This window comes from Ursus maritimus, unplaced genomic scaffold (assembly GCF_017311325.1).
Source record: "Ursus maritimus isolate PB19 unplaced genomic scaffold, ASM1731132v1 scaffold_2, whole genome shotgun sequence".
NCBI classification, from domain to species: domain Eukaryota; kingdom Metazoa; phylum Chordata; class Mammalia; order Carnivora; family Ursidae; genus Ursus; species Ursus maritimus.
Genome location: NW_024424452.1, coordinates 16,396,647 through 16,412,895, shown reverse-complemented (window position 1 = coordinate 16,412,895; position 16,249 = coordinate 16,396,647). Strand labels below are relative to the sequence as shown.

General features: G+C 59.5%; 2 protein-coding genes across 5 annotated transcripts; one reads left to right on the top strand and one right to left on the bottom strand.

Moving 5' to 3' along the window:
• The first annotated feature begins 139 nt into the window (after nucleotides 1–139).
• Nucleotides 140–3,568, top strand: HSD3B7 (hydroxy-delta-5-steroid dehydrogenase, 3 beta- and steroid delta-isomerase 7). 3 transcript variants are annotated; one of them, XM_040635046.1, is made up of 7 exons: nucleotides 140–287; nucleotides 653–824; nucleotides 1,034–1,189; nucleotides 1,446–1,554; nucleotides 1,633–1,732; nucleotides 1,910–2,072; nucleotides 2,539–3,568. In XM_040635046.1, the coding sequence occupies exons 2-7, from the start codon at nucleotides 659–661 to the stop codon at nucleotides 2,952–2,954; spliced, it is 1,110 nt and encodes a 369-aa protein (XP_040490980.1). In that variant the 5' UTR covers nucleotides 140–287; nucleotides 653–658; the 3' UTR covers nucleotides 2,955–3,568. The 3 variants fall into 3 exon arrangements, with proteins under 3 accessions (XP_040490980.1, XP_040490979.1, XP_040490981.1); XM_040635045.1 differs by having other exon boundaries at nucleotides 141–297; nucleotides 657–824; XM_040635047.1 differs by having other exon boundaries at nucleotides 194–297.
• A 183-nt stretch (nucleotides 3,569–3,751) lies between these two features.
• STX1B (syntaxin 1B) lies at nucleotides 3,752–14,016 on the bottom strand. 2 transcript variants are annotated; one of them, XM_040635041.1, is made up of 10 exons: nucleotides 13,925–14,016; nucleotides 13,505–13,579; nucleotides 13,192–13,291; nucleotides 12,992–13,066; nucleotides 10,454–10,527; nucleotides 9,977–10,085; nucleotides 9,720–9,793; nucleotides 7,667–7,804; nucleotides 7,454–7,564; nucleotides 3,752–7,139 (listed from the first exon to the last, which is right to left on the bottom strand). In XM_040635041.1, exons 2-10 carry the CDS (start codon nucleotides 13,523–13,525, stop codon nucleotides 7,059–7,061), a joined length of 783 nt encoding a protein of 260 aa, XP_040490975.1. In that variant the 5' UTR covers nucleotides 13,526–13,579; nucleotides 13,925–14,016; the 3' UTR covers nucleotides 3,752–7,058. The 2 variants fall into 2 exon arrangements, with proteins under 2 accessions (XP_040490975.1, XP_040490976.1); XM_040635042.1 differs by having other exon boundaries at nucleotides 3,752–5,835.
• Nucleotides 14,017–16,249: the final 2,233 nt, after the last annotated feature.

Genomic DNA, 16,249 nt, shown 5'->3' with positions numbered 1-16,249 from the left:
TGCTCCATTCTCCGGCCCACCCAGCGGGTTCTGGCTTCAGCCCCCTTCCCCAAGTTCTTTGCTGGAACCAGACGCCGGTGGAGCGCAGAATGGCCGCCAGGGGGCGCCCTCTGGCAAGAGTGCGGGGGACGGAGGGGTGGAGGCTGGGCTCGTGTCTGTTCCTGGAATGGGGCAGGAGGGAGGAGGAGCAAGCGGAAGGGGACGGTGTGTTGGCCGGCTGGCCCAGGCGAAGCAAGAAGACGGCCCCTCCGGTGGCCAGTTGGGGTATCCTGGGACCGTGGCTGCAGGTAGGCAAAGGTGATGCCAGGGCCCGGAGGTCCCTTTCCCTAGTCCCAGCCCTTCCCATCTCCCTCTCCTTTCCTGCTCAGCTCTGTACCTCCTGCCCTCCATTTTTTGTCCCAGAACCTCCCCCTCCAGCTCAACCCCTGAGCCCTAAGCGCCAGGCCCTCACCCTTCTTATCTCAGGAACTGCAGTTGCCCGGGTCAGAGGGCAGGTAGCCCGGCTGTGGCACCACCGGTGCCAGGCTTCGGGAGCCCCTCGGGCCCGGCATCGCCGCTCCAGTCCACTAGGCCAGAGGCCCCAGCTAGGAGTACCAGGAGTGCTGGCAGCCCCGGGGAGGCGGTGGCCAGCAACTCGGGTTCTCTTCCGCAGCCAGGCATGGCCGAGGCTACCGAGATCCGGAAGCTCGTGTACCTGGTCACAGGTGGCTGCGGCTTCCTGGGGGAGCATGTGGTGCGGATGCTTCTGCAGCGGGAACCCCGGCTCTCGGAGCTGCGGGTCTTTGACCTGCACCTGGGTCCCTGGCTGGAGGAGCTGAAGACAGGTGACCGCGGTGGGGAGGGACGCGAGAGTGGGCGGGCTCCCTTGGCGGGGGTGGAAAAGATGATGCCTGTTTAGATCCTTCCAGTGCACATGGTTGGGATGAATGAGTCACGTCGGGAACATGGGGCTCCTCAGGGTGGAGGCTGAGCCCAGCCCCTGGCTGGCGGCCCCAGCTCTGACACTGCCTCCGGGTGCCCCTATCCCTACCAGGGCCTGTGCGGGTGACTGCCATCCAGGGGGATGTGACCCAGGCCCACGAGGTGGCCGCGGCTGTGGCTGGAGCCCACGTGGTCATCCACACAGCTGGCCTGGTGGATGTGTTTGGCAGGGCCAGCCCCGAGACCATCTATGAGGTCAACGTGCAGGGTGAGGTGGCTGTTTGTTCCCTGCCCCTTCTCTGACCTTGACTTCTGGGATTCTCCTGTGAAAACCTGTCCTCTGGACCCTCCTGTCCCTGTAATGGCACTCCGGCAGCCCTTGCAGCCCTGCTGTGGTGTTCCCTGGACCTGGGGAAGGAAGCCACGGGCCCTCATCCAGATTTGAGATGGCGGGCGGGAGAGATGCAGAGAGGGAGGAAGTTTTCGCTTGGGCCCACCCTTCCCCTCCCCACCACCTCTCCCAGGCACAAAGAACGTGATTGAGGCTTGTGTGCAGACTGGAACACGGTTCCTGGTCTACACGAGCAGCATGGAGGTTGTGGGGCCCAACATCAAAGGCCACCCCTTCTACAGGTAAGCTGAGGTTCCCCTCAGTACTTGAGGAGGCCCGTCTGCCCTCAACATTAAGAATGTTCCCTCTCCCTCAACTAGGGGCAATGAGGACACCCCATACGAAGCAGTACACAAACACCCCTATCCTTGTAGCAAGGCCCAAGCTGAGCAGCTGGTCCTGGAAGCCAATGGAAGGGAGGTGAGCCAGGAGGTGAAGAGACACAAAGCTGGGGTGGGGAGGGCTGCCCCGGCACCGGCAGAGCCAGCGCCAGTGGGACTTTCTGCAGCCTCCCTTCTATCTCCAATCTGAGGAGCCCGGGCCGGAGGGCAGGCTGCTGGGTCCTAGATCTTCGCTATGCCTGCCTTTCGCCCCCAGGTCCATGGGGGGCTGCCCCTGGTGACGTGTGCCCTGCGTCCCACCGGCATCTACGGCGAAGGCCACCAGATCATGCGGGACTTCTACCACCAGGGCCTTCGCCTGGGGGGTCGGCTCTTCCGGGCCATCCCGGCCTCTGTGGAGCACGGTCGGGTCTATGTGGGTATGGCCCCGGCTCCACAGTGGGGAGGCTAAGAATGGGGCAGGGCCCTTGGGGTCCTGGGTGGGCGCTATGCACCCCGGCCAGCGAAGGGCGAGCCCCGCTTGCGCCAGAGTAGCCAGATCTGGGGGCATTGTCTGCATGACCCCAGAAGAAACGGCTGCCGTGCGAGCTGGGGGGGGTGGAGCTGGTGTAAAAACCACGCCACCGGCGAGGACAGGACCGCAGTTAGGCGAGCAGCACCTCCCGCCCACCCCCCCCCGCCCCCCAGCAGCAGCCGGAGAAGTAGCATCCATCCAGGCTGGCCCGGGAGGGCGGGTGGCTCCAGGGGCTGGGGAGAAAGCAGCCTTGCCAAGGGCCTTAGTTATGTGGGCCCGGCTGCGACACGGGCCGGCCCAGATGAGAGCAGCCCCTCCGTGGGCTCCGGGGCACTCAGGGCCACATCGGCCTCCCTTCCCCCCACCGGCAGGCAACGTGGCCTGGATGCACGTGCTGGTGGCCCGGGAGCTGCAGCGGCAAGCGGCGCTGCTGGGCGGCCAGGTGTACTTCTGCTACGACGAGTCCCCCTATAAGAGCTACGAGGACTTCAACATGGAGTTCCTGGGCCCGTGCGGACTGCGGCTGGTGGAGACCCGCCTGCTGGTGCCCTACTGGCTGCTGATGCTTCTGGCTGCTCTCAACGCCCTGCTGCAGTGGCTGCTGCGGCCCCTGCTTCTCTACGCTCCCCTGCTCAACCCCTACACGCTGGCCGTGGCCAACACCACTTTCACCGTGAGCACTGACAAGGCTCGGCGCCATTTCGGCTACGAGCCCCTGTTCTCGTGGGAGGACAGCCGGAGCCGCACCATCCGCTGGGTGCGGGCTGTGGAGGGTTCCGCCCCGTGACGGCGCGGCGAGGGCCTGGAGCCCAGCATGGCACATGCGCACATGCGCCCAGGTCCGGCGCCCTCAAACCCGGGGGGAGGGGGAGGGCTGCATTCTAGAGCCGGAGGATGGGTCTGGGGCCACCCTGGCTGTCCCTACAGCTCTCCACGTTTCTAATCCACGAGCCCGGAGTCCGAGTCCTCACGCCTCGAAGTTCTAGGGCAGGCTCTTGGGACAGGCGTGTCTTGCCTCGCAGCCCGGGCCTGCCGGCTGGTTGGCGAATGTCCGACTCGCCTGACGTTCTCAACCGCCCCGTCCCGTTTCTGGCTTTCCAAGCAGCAAGCGAGGAGGAGTTCCCCGGGCTGCGTGCCGGCCCTCTGAGGTCCAGGCATGACCCTCGGGCCTGGATTCGGAGTGAAGATACCTCTGGCTCCTCCCACCACCTTCGGCCCTCCTCGGGGGTCCTCGTCCCGTTATTTTAAAAACATTTATCACCTTTAGACAGCTCTCTTTTCTTTTCAATGGAGCCTAAGCAGATCTGTGTGTTTTCCCTTCTTCTCACCCCTGCACCCAAACTGGTTCCTACAACATTGCGCTGTACCTGGCTGAGGCCTGGATTAAAGCTCTTTATCCAAGCCCGCGTCCAGCTCCCTGTCCAGCCCCCCCTCCCGCCTTCCACCCTGTCTCCCCCTCCCCACGGCGCCTGTCCCACGCGGGGACAGAAGGAAGTGAGCACACAGCACGCCCGCTGTTGGATTGGTTGCTATTTCTCCCGTCCCACGGGGCCCGACCCGGCCCGGGGTGGGGGTGGGGGGCTCTGGGGACAGGACATGCAGGGCGGGGTGGGGGGGGCAGAATTTTCCTGTGTTTTATCCATTTGCAACTTGGTCACCAATAGAGAGAAATGGGACTCTGAGGGCTAACAGGAGAGGGTGGCCTGGCTCTGGGCCCCCAGCCAGGCCCCAGGAGTCCTGTCCCCTCCAGGGAGGAGAGGGAAAGAGCTCTAGAAACCAACGGAGAAACAGAAGGGGCAAGGGCTCATGTCAGCAAACACGGCTACATCACGTGACACGCCAGCGACACGGAAACACACGCCAACGCACACGGCTGCACAGCGGGCAGGGCCTGGGGGTGGGGGGAGAAGGGAGCCGGGGGCCACCCATCTTGTCCTCTGCGGGGCGGGCTTGGGGGACAGGGTGAATGCATAGAACACATCATGTACACACGCTCGAGGCGTGGCAAGAGCGTGCATCGACCCACAGGCACATGGGATGGACACGCAGTGTGCTTCGTGAGAGGCAGGGCTGGGGGGGGAGGGGAAGCAGCGAGCCCTGGCCAGGCCCAGGACCACCCACGGGGCACACGTGGGCTTGGTGGCTGTAGGTGTGTGGAAGGGGAGCAGCACACACTCGTCCGAGAACATGCACGAGACACCAGCCCTCAGACAACGTTCCAGGCACAGACACAGCAGCCAACGAGCAGCCGTCACACGGTGTGTGGGACTTGAAGAAGCTGGGGCACAGCGGACCCTCGGGCATCCTGGGGTCCAACCGAGACCCAGAGATGGGCAGCTATGGGCCTAACGCCCCTCAAGGAGGCCACAGCACCCCCCCAGCCATGGCTCCGCCCTCGTGCTTGTGGCCCCAAGGCTGTGGGAATTCCGGAAACACCTGGCCTGCAAGGGTGTCCTGGCTCCCGCGGCAGGAAGGAAAAAGGGCGGGGGAGCTGGGGCCCATTCTGATGTCCCCAAAGAAGCCTGAGATGGGAGCAGGAGGGCTGTAACTGGACACTGGGGCACACTTCCTGTCCTGCAGAAGGACATTCTTGGAAGGGACGGGCAGGCTTCCCTCAAGAGAGCCCACCTTGGGGGCTGTTAGCAGATTGGCTTCACACAGACAGGGCTCCAACGGCTCAAGTAGGGAAGGGGACAGGGCGGGGGCGGGAGGGGTGCTGTGTTCTGGAAGGCCACATCTGCACTGTCTCCCTGTCTCTGTCTCTCTCACACACACAGACACACACACTTCACATAAAGTGGGACCCTGGAAACAACCTGCACACATGTCCCCGACTCCTGCACCCCGTCCACATGCACACCCAACCCTGGGCGTACACTCCCGTGTGCATTCAGTCCTGCACAGGCGGGTCCTTCGGTCCTGTACCTCCCGCTGCCACCAGCCTCGCAAACCCGCCCGTGCCCCGTGTGTGTGTTGTCTATACAGCAAGGGAGGCGCTGGTCTCTTCCTCGCCCTCAGACACCTGGCCTCGCTTCAGTCTCCATCCAGGAGGCGGGCAGGAGCGGGGACAGCTATGGCCAGCATCCGGCAGGAGCTGTGTCCGGGGGAGGGGTCCCGGGCCTCAGCTCCCCCGGAGTGGAGGCCACCACACTGGCCATTCCAGTCTGCCTGAAATTGCAATTCCAGTCCCTGAGGCGGAGCCCAGGGCATCAAACGGGGTGGTGAAGACAAACACTGGCCTCTCCCAGTTCTGAGGTAAATGTGTGGAAGGCAGGAAGGCCCCCCATGTTCCATCTGCCCGGGGCAGCCCTCGACATTCACCTCATCGGTACCATTTCGCACAAAGAGCCCTTCCAGGCGGCGTCTGCGTGCAAACGGGTGCAGCCTCTCGGGGCACCACGGCCCTGGCAGCAGGCACGTGTGCTCCCGCGGCCATGGATGCGCCCAGGGGGACCACCGGCACGGGGCCTCCTCGGCCTGGCCCGTGAGAGCACACTGAGGTATACCAGCTCTCCCAGATGAAGGTCTACCCTCTGGCAGAGACACAGAGAAAGACGGGCATGTGGGCATGTGTGCACCGGGGCTCTGGGACCTGGCAGGGCAGGAAGCTCCAGTTGCACAATGTTGGTGGAACGGTGTGTGGCCACACCAGGTGTTGGTCAGCAGCTCTGGGGAGAGAGGGGGAGGGCAAACACATCTGGATAAACAAACCCGGACGGGGCACAGGTCTTTAAAGAAGAACACGTGTGTGCATACAAGACACAGATGGGCAAAACCACACTATGTGGAGAGCCTCTCCACACGCACACACGCTCACACTCACACAGACCTATTCTACCTAGCACAGAAACACAGATTTTTGTGCCCACCCAACAAGGTGTCCAGTGCACAATATGGAGGGCTCCGTCGGAGAAGACCTATCAACACCTGAAGCACATCCTTGAGAGAGAGAGAGAGAGACACACACACACACACACACACACACACACGCATTGCTCACATTACCTGCAGGGAGAAGTGCACGTGTCTAGGCAGGCTGAGCTGGGTTATGGATACGGGTTCACTTCCACTACCTGCTTCCACTCGCCTTGGTTAAACTCCACAGGCTCTCAATGCACACACGTGCACACGCGTGCACACACACGTGCACACACACACACTCCGTGGGGTGACTAAGCCAGGAAGGTTTGCTCAGCCTCACACTGGGGTGTGCGCCATGGCCTGTGTGCATCCGGGCTACCTGGATCATCTGAGAACGCGCGTGAGTGTCCGCACACTCACACCCCGCCCTCTCTACAGCGGCCACGGGGAAGGTGGGGATCCGTGAAGTGCTATTGGGTTGGATGCAAACACTCAAACCCAACATTCCAGGTACACAAATTGTGTCCGTGGGTCTGTGGCCACGCACACACACACGCACACACACACCTATTCACAGAAGACACACCGGGGCTCGGTGGGCTGCTGTTCCACGTGGCTACAGTCTCTACACAACAACCCAAGTGAAGGGGGGAAGCTCAGACGGGACGCAGACTTGGGGTGGGGGGCCAGAAGGGTGATCTGCTGCTTCTACACATGTACACACACACACACACACACACACACACACACACACACGCTGGGGTGTCCACACGTCTCGAGCATGTGCCGGCGGCATGCATGTTGCTGTGCATGTGTGATCACGCCTGCTGCTATCTGCGTGCGGGGGCGGGGTGGTCCATGGCGGGGTGAGGTCCAGGGACTCCAGGGTCTGACAGGAGGTGGGGAGGGTGGGGGCTGTCTGGGTCTGTCTTGGGGGTGAGCCTGGAGGAGGGGATGGAGTGAAAGGGGTGGTGGGGGTATTGCTCCCAATGTGGTGGGGGAAGGATCTGGGAGAGACGGGGTGGGGGGCCTACAAGCCCAGCGTCCCCCCAATGGATGACGCCAAGACCACCCCCAGCACCACGCAGCAAATGATGATCATAATTTTCTTCTGCAGGCGGAAAGGGTGACAGGGAAGAAGGAACGAGAGAGACAGAGAGATACAGAGAGACAGATGGGGGGACAGATGGGGGAGGAGGTGAGAGGAAAAAGAGGAGGGGAGAGAAAACAGAAAAAGGAAGAGGTCAGAGCCAGAGATAAGGCCTCCCTCTGGATTTCAACACTCACCTCAGGCCTGGCCTGAACAGAGCCCCAAGCGCTGGGCTGCAGCCCACCTGCCCCGCCTGCCTGTCCCCAACCACAGGCCAGCTCGGCCCCTCCCCCAAGTCCTGCGGGTCCCCCCCCTCCCCGCCCCCACCGGCTTACCCTCCGGGCCTTGCTCTGATATTTCACAGCTTTCTTGGTGTCGGACACGGCTCGCTCCACATAGTCCACGGAATGTTCCACGTTGTACTCAATGCGGTCAATCATCTCACCCTGCCGAGGAGATGTGCGTAGGACGGGGTGGGGGCTGGGCCGGAGGAGGGGGCACCCCAGGGACCGGCAGGAGGCTCCTAGAATGTGGGGGAGAAGCCGTACCTGGCTCTCCACGAGCATGGCCATGTCCACAAACATGTCATGCAGCTCTCGGATGCTTGTTTCCAGTTTGATGATCTCGTTGTGCCTCGTCTCGATCTCGTTCAGGGCCTGCTTCGTCATCTGTGAGTCCATTTTGATCTAGGGCGATGGGGCGGGGGGCGTGAGGGGAGGCGCTGCAGACCCCCTTCGCTCCCGTTAACAGTTTGCACTCTGCAGCCAGAGAGTCTGGGGTTCCGATGCGACTGTCATTTACTAGCGGGCGGATTGTTTAATCTTTCTGGGCCTCAGTTTCCACACCTAGAAAAGGTCGACGACAGCAGTGCCCACCTCCCACGGTGTATCCACCGATTAGAACAGTACCCGCCCGGCACACAGTAAGCACTAAAGAGAAGCTTGTTAACTTACACGAACTAAAAATTGGCTGAGCCCACCACCTCACCCAGGGCTTAGTCTAAACACACACACACACACACACACACACACACACACATCCCAGGGAAGCCCAGGGAAGAGTGATAGGGGTGTAGAGTCACCACTGGTACTGGGGGCCCCTGTCTGGTCAAAGGCAGAGGACACAGCAGAGAAAGCAAGCAGAAGCAGAGAAGGCCAGATGAGAAGGCAGTGTGCCCACTCTGGAGCCCCCATGACATTAGGGGGGAGAGAAATAAAGAAATGCACCGCAGCCCTCAAGAGTCAGGGGGAGAGAGACCAACTCCAACCCACAGTCAGATATCCCTCCGCCCCACACACAGCTGGCCTGAGCCAGGCCACTCGCTTCCCAAACTACTCACTGCTCAGACCTCATCAAGCCATCCCACTGCTCTGGAACCCTCCAGGGCTCCCCGCGATTCCTCCCTGCTCCCCACCGCAGACTGTACACCTTTACCCTATCCAGGGCTCAGTCTTCCTTTCTGCCCTCATCTCCTACATACCCTCTAAGAGCCAAAATTATCCAATGGCTGTTTGGCAAGTGGTCCACTCTCCCTGTCTTTGTTCAGTCTGTGCCCTTTCTCTAGCGGGCCTTTTGCCCATCTCACCATGTCCAAATGGTCCTTGTTCCTTAAAGCACAGCTCAATGCCACTTCCCCCAGGAAGCCTTCCCTGACTCCAGTAGTTAACCACTACCTCAGGGCCTGTCTGCAGGTTGCACATCCCTCAGGCAAGATCCCCACCACCGTGCATTATAATGATGGGTTTCCATTGCAATGATGGTGGGTTCACTGGCAGGAATCAGTTCTGTCCTTTTATAACCCACCAGGCTCCCCGCCGTTCTCAGACAGAAGCCTGGGCAGAGCTGTTTGGGAGGGCTCCAGGCTAACTGGCCCTAATCAATTCGCTCAAAGCTAATTTAACAAAGACCAGTTCTCTAAATAACAATTTGCTGAGAACTGCTAGACAGTCACTGAACAGACTTGAGTTCTGGACTAGAAATCTTAACCAGAGCCGTTCGGCCATCAGCAGAGACAGAACTGGGCAGGCCAAGGCAAAGTCTACGAAGAGAAAGAAGAACTACAGTGGGGGAAGCCCATCCCCTCAGATTTAAGATGACAAGGGCAGGGCAGGGAGTAAAACTTTAGCAAAACTAAAACTGGTATTTTTTTTTTCAATTTCACAATGTAGGCAAGTTAGTCATTTGGTGAAATGACCTGCTTCATAGAGGTAGTGTATCTTAGTACGTCAGAGCCCTAACTGATCTGAGTCCTGCCTCTGAGGCCTTGGGCGAGTTATTTAACCTCTCTGGTCAATCTCTGGGTGGGATGTCCTCATTGGTGAAATCTGGCTCCCTCAGAGGGTGCTGGTGAGGACCAAATGAGAGAGCAGGCAAATGTAAATATGTAAAGTGCTTAGAACAGTATCCGGCTACTCAAAATGTTGACCATTTTTATGGGGGTGCCTTCCTTCCCTGCTCCGGTGGAAATCCCCAGCGCCAGGTCCTGGCTTCCCACTGTTTGTGATTCCAGGGTGGACTTAGGACCTGAACTCAACCTCGGCTTGGGGAGGGAGGAGAAGCAAATGTTTTCCAAAGCCAGACCCACCCCCACCCAGGGCTCACATCATCGGTGAAAATGGCCAACTTCCCGCTCTCCAGCATGTCTTCCAGTTCTTCGTTCGTCGTGGTCCTTCCAGCTGTGGGGAGAAAGGCCTCCCTGCTCAGGGACTGGGCCAGTCTGGGGGGCCTGAGGCGGTGGGATGGGGCAGAGACCCAGGAGCCCACCCTCCCACCCGGCCTTTGGCCTCCACGTAAGGCCTGAGGCAGCCACGGAAGAGGGCTGGGGCAAGCCTGGACACTCCGGAGAGGGGCACACGCACTGATCTCCAGCTGCCGCTGGATCCGGTCCTTGCAGCGGTCCCGGTACTTGGACTGGGTCGCGTTATACTCGGTCATTACTTCCACGAACTTCCGGGAGAGTGTGGAGTGCTAGAGTGGGGGTACAGACACATCAGGAGGCCGGGACAGAGGGGGCGAGGCGGCCAGTGGAGGGATGCAGTGGGGAGGGGGGGCTGAGCTGGCCTATGGCCCTTCTTTACCTCGCGGCGCGATGCCAACCCCAGACAAGTGCTCAGCCCCAGAACGCCCCCGCCCCCCGCCCCCCGCCCCCCCATCCAGCGCCCTAGCCTGCCGCGGCCCCTCGGAGATACGGCTCGGCTCCGCCCCCCGCTAGAACCCCGCCCAGGCGCCTCCTTGACCACGCCCCGTTCCGCTCTGGCCCGCCCACTCCCATTTCGCCTCTCCTTTCCCAGTCCGGTTCGGTCCGGTCCCCGCCCCGCCAGGCCGTCGCCTCCCACCTGGGTCTTGCGGATGCGCAGGTCCGCGGAGGAACGGTTCAGCCCCTCCTCTTGTTCAATGCTTTGCTCGATTGCTGCGGGAGAGAGGGTGCAGTGACCGGCCGGGAGACCCGGGGCATGTGGGGCGGGGGTCCGGGACGTAGGAAGGGTCGACAGCCCGAGGCAGGCCCCGGGCCTGTGAAGAGATGTCACACCCTTGGCGAGGGCAGACAGTAAAGGATCCCGGGTGCGGGGGCAGGAGGCGGGTGAATAGACAGACGTTTCAGGGGGTCTGGAAGGCAGGTAGGAGGGGAGATTGATGGTCGGTAGGTCACCAGACAGAAAGGGGCTACTTGTTCTGGCTGAAGGGCTGGGTCTTGGAAAGTCCCACGGCTGTAACTCCTGCTTGACCCCACGAGGGTCTCCAGTACGTGGGGGAACTCTCCACTTCCTACAGCCTCTGGAAACCGGTGGCAGGCACGCATCCTGCGGTTTTTCTCTAGGAAGGCAGCCACTTCCAGGAGGGTCAGGTTCTAGTGGCCGCCTTTTTCTTGGAAAATTCTAGGGTGAGGGAGGGATGTTCCGACAGAAAAACAGCTCTCCCCCAGCCCTGCAGGGTGAGCTCTGTTTCAGAAATTCCCACATCTAAAGGATGTTCTGGAAAAGCGCACAGATTAACTGGGATTCCTACTTCTGGATCATGCACTCCTGACATCTATCCTTCAGATTTTCTAAAAAAGAGCTTGCCTGCGATAAGATCTACAGTGCTCTGAAAATGCAGCCGGGATGAATCACCAGGCCCTCCAGACCTGGAAGGGCCTCTGGGCCATTGAGAACATCACCTCCCTGTTCTGCTGGCAGAAGGAAAGGTTGGGGGCTGAACAGCACCCCAATGCTCCCCTGCCAGCAATGGGGGGGTCGCAGTGACTGAGTGACCCCTCTGGCCCACTGCTGTGGGAAAGGCACAGGAAGGCACAGCACACCCAGGGAGGTCGGAACTCCTGGCCCCTATGGAGACCCTGTTGTCAGACTTGGGGCTGGAGCCAAACCCTGTAGCAAAGGGTCCTTTAGAGGGTCTCACTGACTTCTGACCACAATCCTGAGAGTTAGTGATATCAGCCCATGGATCACACTAGAACCTGAGGTTCAACTGGGTAAAACGACTCACTTAAGGTCACACACAAAGCCCGAGCTCATGCCAACAAACAGTTGGAGAAAGATGGAGGAGAAGAGAATCTTCTCTCTTTTTCTGGAGGTCTGGAAGGTCAGCTTCTCTATGCACTGCTACTTTTCCTAGCTTCTTTCTTGGGCTGTTCCTGGACTCATCATACATGGAGCCACCCCACGGTCTTACAGAGAGTGTTAAGGTCTGAGCTCAGAGGGCCCAAAGAAGTCTTTAAGCCCAGGGATTTTTAAAGGGTGTTCCATGGAACCCTGCTTCTGAGAAAGAACCTCGGGGGGCTGTTGCTGGGAGTAAAGGGGAGACCAGGTAGGTAGGGCCCTGGGCCTCCCAACCCCAGCTCAGCCAGAACAGCATGTCTCTTATGTATTGCATATATCAGAGTTCTTTGTAAGATTTCATGCAAGAAAAAAAAATTTGCTATCCCCTGAAAAAAAGCCTGCTTTGAAATTGCTTCTGTTTTTCTTACTGTGCCAATGAGGAAGCCGAGGGGAGGAATGAGTTGAGGATGGAAGTTGTCCAGAATTGAGGTGAGGATGGAAGTTGAACTCCCTCTGCCTGGATTTGTACTTAATGTGCTCCCAGTTTAAGTCATTTTCCTTTCCAGGATAAGAGTGTAAAAGGCTTATTTTTACAGATCAGCATGGGAGGCTCACACGTGCCCTCCCACTGAGGCCGGGAAGGCATGGAGCCCCTGCTCTCATCTCTCTGGACCCAGGGAGGCGTGTTTAAGGCCAGGCACCTGACATGGCACCTTCTCCCCAATGCCCCGCAGTGTGCCTCAAAGTGGGTGCTTGGCAAATGTTTTCTGATGCTGAATTTACCACATCACGGTCCCACTGCTATTCCCCTGGCACGGGCAGACAAGGAGGTTCCCAACCCACAATGCTTTGGGGGAAGGTGGTTATTACCAGCACCCAAGTCCTTAAATTAGAGTGAATACATAAGCATTTGGCAGGTCCCTCCTGAAAGCTTGCCAGCTCCTGATGTCAGCCACACAGTCCAATCTGTCCTGAGCCGAGGATACCAGCTCAGAAGTGTGTGCTGATCCCACCTACTGGGTGCTTAGCGCTATGCCCGGCACCTGTTCTGGAGAACTCAGGATTTAATGAAACTGAAGCCACTTGGAACGCTGTGGTTTCTGGTGGACCTTCGTGCCGGTGGACCCAGGAGAGCTCAGACGCCACTTGGACAGAAACCCTCGTCTCCCTCATTTCTTTGTCATGTATCTTTCTCCAAAGCATCTGGGGTTTTGTGCTTTCTCACTGTTTAGGAATCTGGGTCCTGGAAATTTGTAGACAACTTCTGATAGAAAGGCATGTTTGGTCCAATGAGGGCAGAGTTGTTTTTCTCCTTAATCTGGGGATTGCATTCCTCACCTTTCAACTTGGACCGAACCTTGTTGGCCGTCTTCTTGATATCGGCAGTGAGGTCCTCCAGCTCCTGTTTGGTCTCTGAGGGGAGAGCCACAGCAGATGAGAGGTCTGGTTGGGAGCCCAGACCCCATCCCTCCCCTCCCCCCACACACGCACACCGTCCACCCCCGTCCCTCTCACGGCCGTGCAGGAGCAGAACTCACTCTCGTCTGGGTTGGGGGCAGCCAGGATGGCACTATGCTGTTTTTTCACTTGCTCCACATCCTCTGACAGCTTCTCGATGCAGCCCCGGATCTCTTCCACCTGGGGCAGCAAATCAGCCGTGCCCAGCCAAGTCGCTGAGCCAGGCAAGGGGTCCTGGGGGCTTAGTCAGGGCTCGGGTAAACGGGCCAGAGGTGAGGGACGGGTAAAAGGCCAAGAGGGCGTAGGAGTGGAGAGCAGGGGTGGGAAGAGGGCGAAGGAAGTTGGTGGCTGGGGGCCAGCTTCTGGGTCTGGGAGCATGGGAAGCTCCGTTACCTGTTCGAAGAACTCATCCATGAAGTGGTCCCGATCCACATGGACCACCTCCTCTTCATCATCGCTGTCTTTCGCCTGGGAGGCAAAGAAAGGGAGAATCCATGAACAGTCCCTAGCCTGAGTCTGATGCTCCCAGCTCTAGGCTCGGAGCAGAGGTCTGGGGAGGGGGTCATCTGCAGGGGGCAGGTTATTTGCAGGTCACATGCAAGGGCCCCAAGCGGTCCGGTCCGAATGAACACCGCAAGTCTTGTGGAACAGGGTCCTGGAGGCCAGGTAGCTGACAGCCCAAAGGACGCCTCCCACCTTGGAGGGAATGAGCAGAAGGCAACCTTTCAAGGGCAGAAGTGGTCCTGAGAATGCAGTCACCCTGGAGGTGCGTGACACCCAGGACAGCTACGCATTCACCAGTATCGTACCCACCAGCTAAATGTCAGCCTTGCAGGAATGGGCTCTGGACTCCCAGAAGGGGTTTGGAATGCAGGCCCGGGAGGCTGACCCTGGCCGCTATCTCCCCAGCCGCTCCTGTCCCGGCCTCACTTTGCTCCCCTTCTCTTCCCTTCCAGCCTCCACCCGACCTGCCACGTCTCTGGTGCAAGGTGACTTCGCTGCCAGCGGCGGGGGCCAAGTTGAGCAAGCACAGTCAAGCCCAGGGAGGGCTGGAGGAGAGACACGGGCAGCACTCCGACCCCCCTCTCCCCGGCTCCCCGTGCCAGCCTCCTCCCGCTGCTTTCACCCCCTCCTCTGCTCTGCCCCTCTCGTGTATTCACTTGCTTTCATCTAGCCTCTCCCAACTTCACACCCACCTACTCTCACTTGCCTGGATTTCCCAGTTGCAACCTGCAGCTGCTCAGCCCTCCACCCCCAGGGCTCAGAGACACAAAGGGATTTACCCACCCACACCGCCACCGCCACCGCCACCGCCAGACAGACCAGTGACACAGACAGAAGGGCTGACACACAAGGCACACAGAAATAGGCCCACTGACACCCACGCGGAGATATACTGACACGCTGACGTTCTCCCACACACGGCCCCACGGCAAAGCTGCTTGCTGTCACGCGTGGCCACCCAGACGTGCACCCGCACCCCCGGGGACATTTGAGAGGGCCCTGTGGGCCTGTTCTCCCAGCCTCTCCAGCCAGGAAAGAAGACGGGATGGAGGGCGCTCCCCACTGCTACGCGCTCCTGACTTGAGCCTCTTCTCCGCTTGGGGCCGAAGTCTGAGGCCAAAAGCTGAGCCCGTCAAGCTGAATTACATGCGAGCCCTCATCAGCCCCGTGGAAATTTAAAGAGACTTCACCCCGATTTCCGGAAAGAACCTAGCTCAAACAGCACAGACTCGGACGCCCGGAGCCTGAACGATAATCAGGACAGGATCCGAACGTGTCCGCCTGGAGCACAGCCAGTTGGGATCCGAAGAGAGGAGGTCCCGTGGAACCTTCGACGGGGTCGGAGCAGATCGCAGACAGGACCCGACAGAAACCAGACAGGCTCAGACCCAGCTTAGACTCGGGGCAGACAGATCCCAGACAGCTCAGCTCGAACCGAGACAGAGCCAGATGGGACCGAGATGGAACCTAGGCAGCCAAGTGAACTCGGAATCAGCAGAGCCCCGACAGCCCCGGGAGGAGCCCGCAAGCCTGGGGGAGCCCTCCAGCTGCACGCTCTCCACCCCCCCCCCCCCGGCTTCCTGCCCAAATGGAACGCAGGGGATTCTCCCCACAGACGCTGCCCCCCCCCATGTCAGAAAATGTATTCAGCACTTCCATAGAATTTCCAGACAATCCCAAACATCCCCTTTTGAGAAAGGGAGGCTCCTGTCTCTGCCCACAGCTGCCCCCGGAAGGAGAGGTGGCACGGGTGGCGTGTGGGTACTCTGACAGGACTTCTGGCTTCTCGAGTCTCCACCAGACCCAGGGCTGCCCCGATAGACCTTGGCTCTGGGAGGCTCAGCTCATCTCGGAGAAGCCACCGGCTTGCCCTGATGCCCTGACCTCAAGCCAACTGCCCCACGGGGTCTCCTTCCCCCAGAGCCAAAGCCGTTCCTCTGCCTCTTCTCTGACTTCGGCCCCCTGACCAGCTGCCCACAGGTCATGGGGCTTCTCTCTGGTCCGGATGCTTGCGAACTTTCCTGTTCTCCGTCCCTTCCCCAGGCTGACTTTGGGCTTTCTAAAGTCTGATTTCCCTTTCTCCTGTCAGTCCCCAGAGCCAAGTTCCCTTAGCTTCTGCCCTGGGGCATCCCTGGCTGCCTGTTTACTTGTCCTTGACAGAGGAAGAAAGGAAGAGGCCCAACTATGACTTATTGGGTATAATAATTACAGGGAGCTGAGAGCTAATAATCCTCTCCAGTTCACCAGCACTTTTACATCCATAATCCCTTCTGATCCTCACCACACAGCCCTGAAAGAAAGGCCGAGCAAATATCATCGTCCCCATTTCACAGATGAGGGAACGGGAGGTCAGAGAGGGGGAAAGGGAAGTGACCTGTTCAAGGGCGCCTAGCCTGAATGGGCTAGAAATCATAAGCATCTAAGACAGTCTCCCCCACAGCCCCTTCTGAGGCTCGAGGCCAGGCCACCTCCTTCCAGGGGCTCTGCCCCTAGCTGTTTTCCCTGTCAGCTCCGCTCCTGCGAAGGCCCCATCTGGTGGGGCTCCGTGCCCCGAAATCCTAGGAAAACATCATCTCTTAACAGCGTCTTCTACATGGGTCTTACATTCTTGTTATCTCACTGAATCTTTATTTA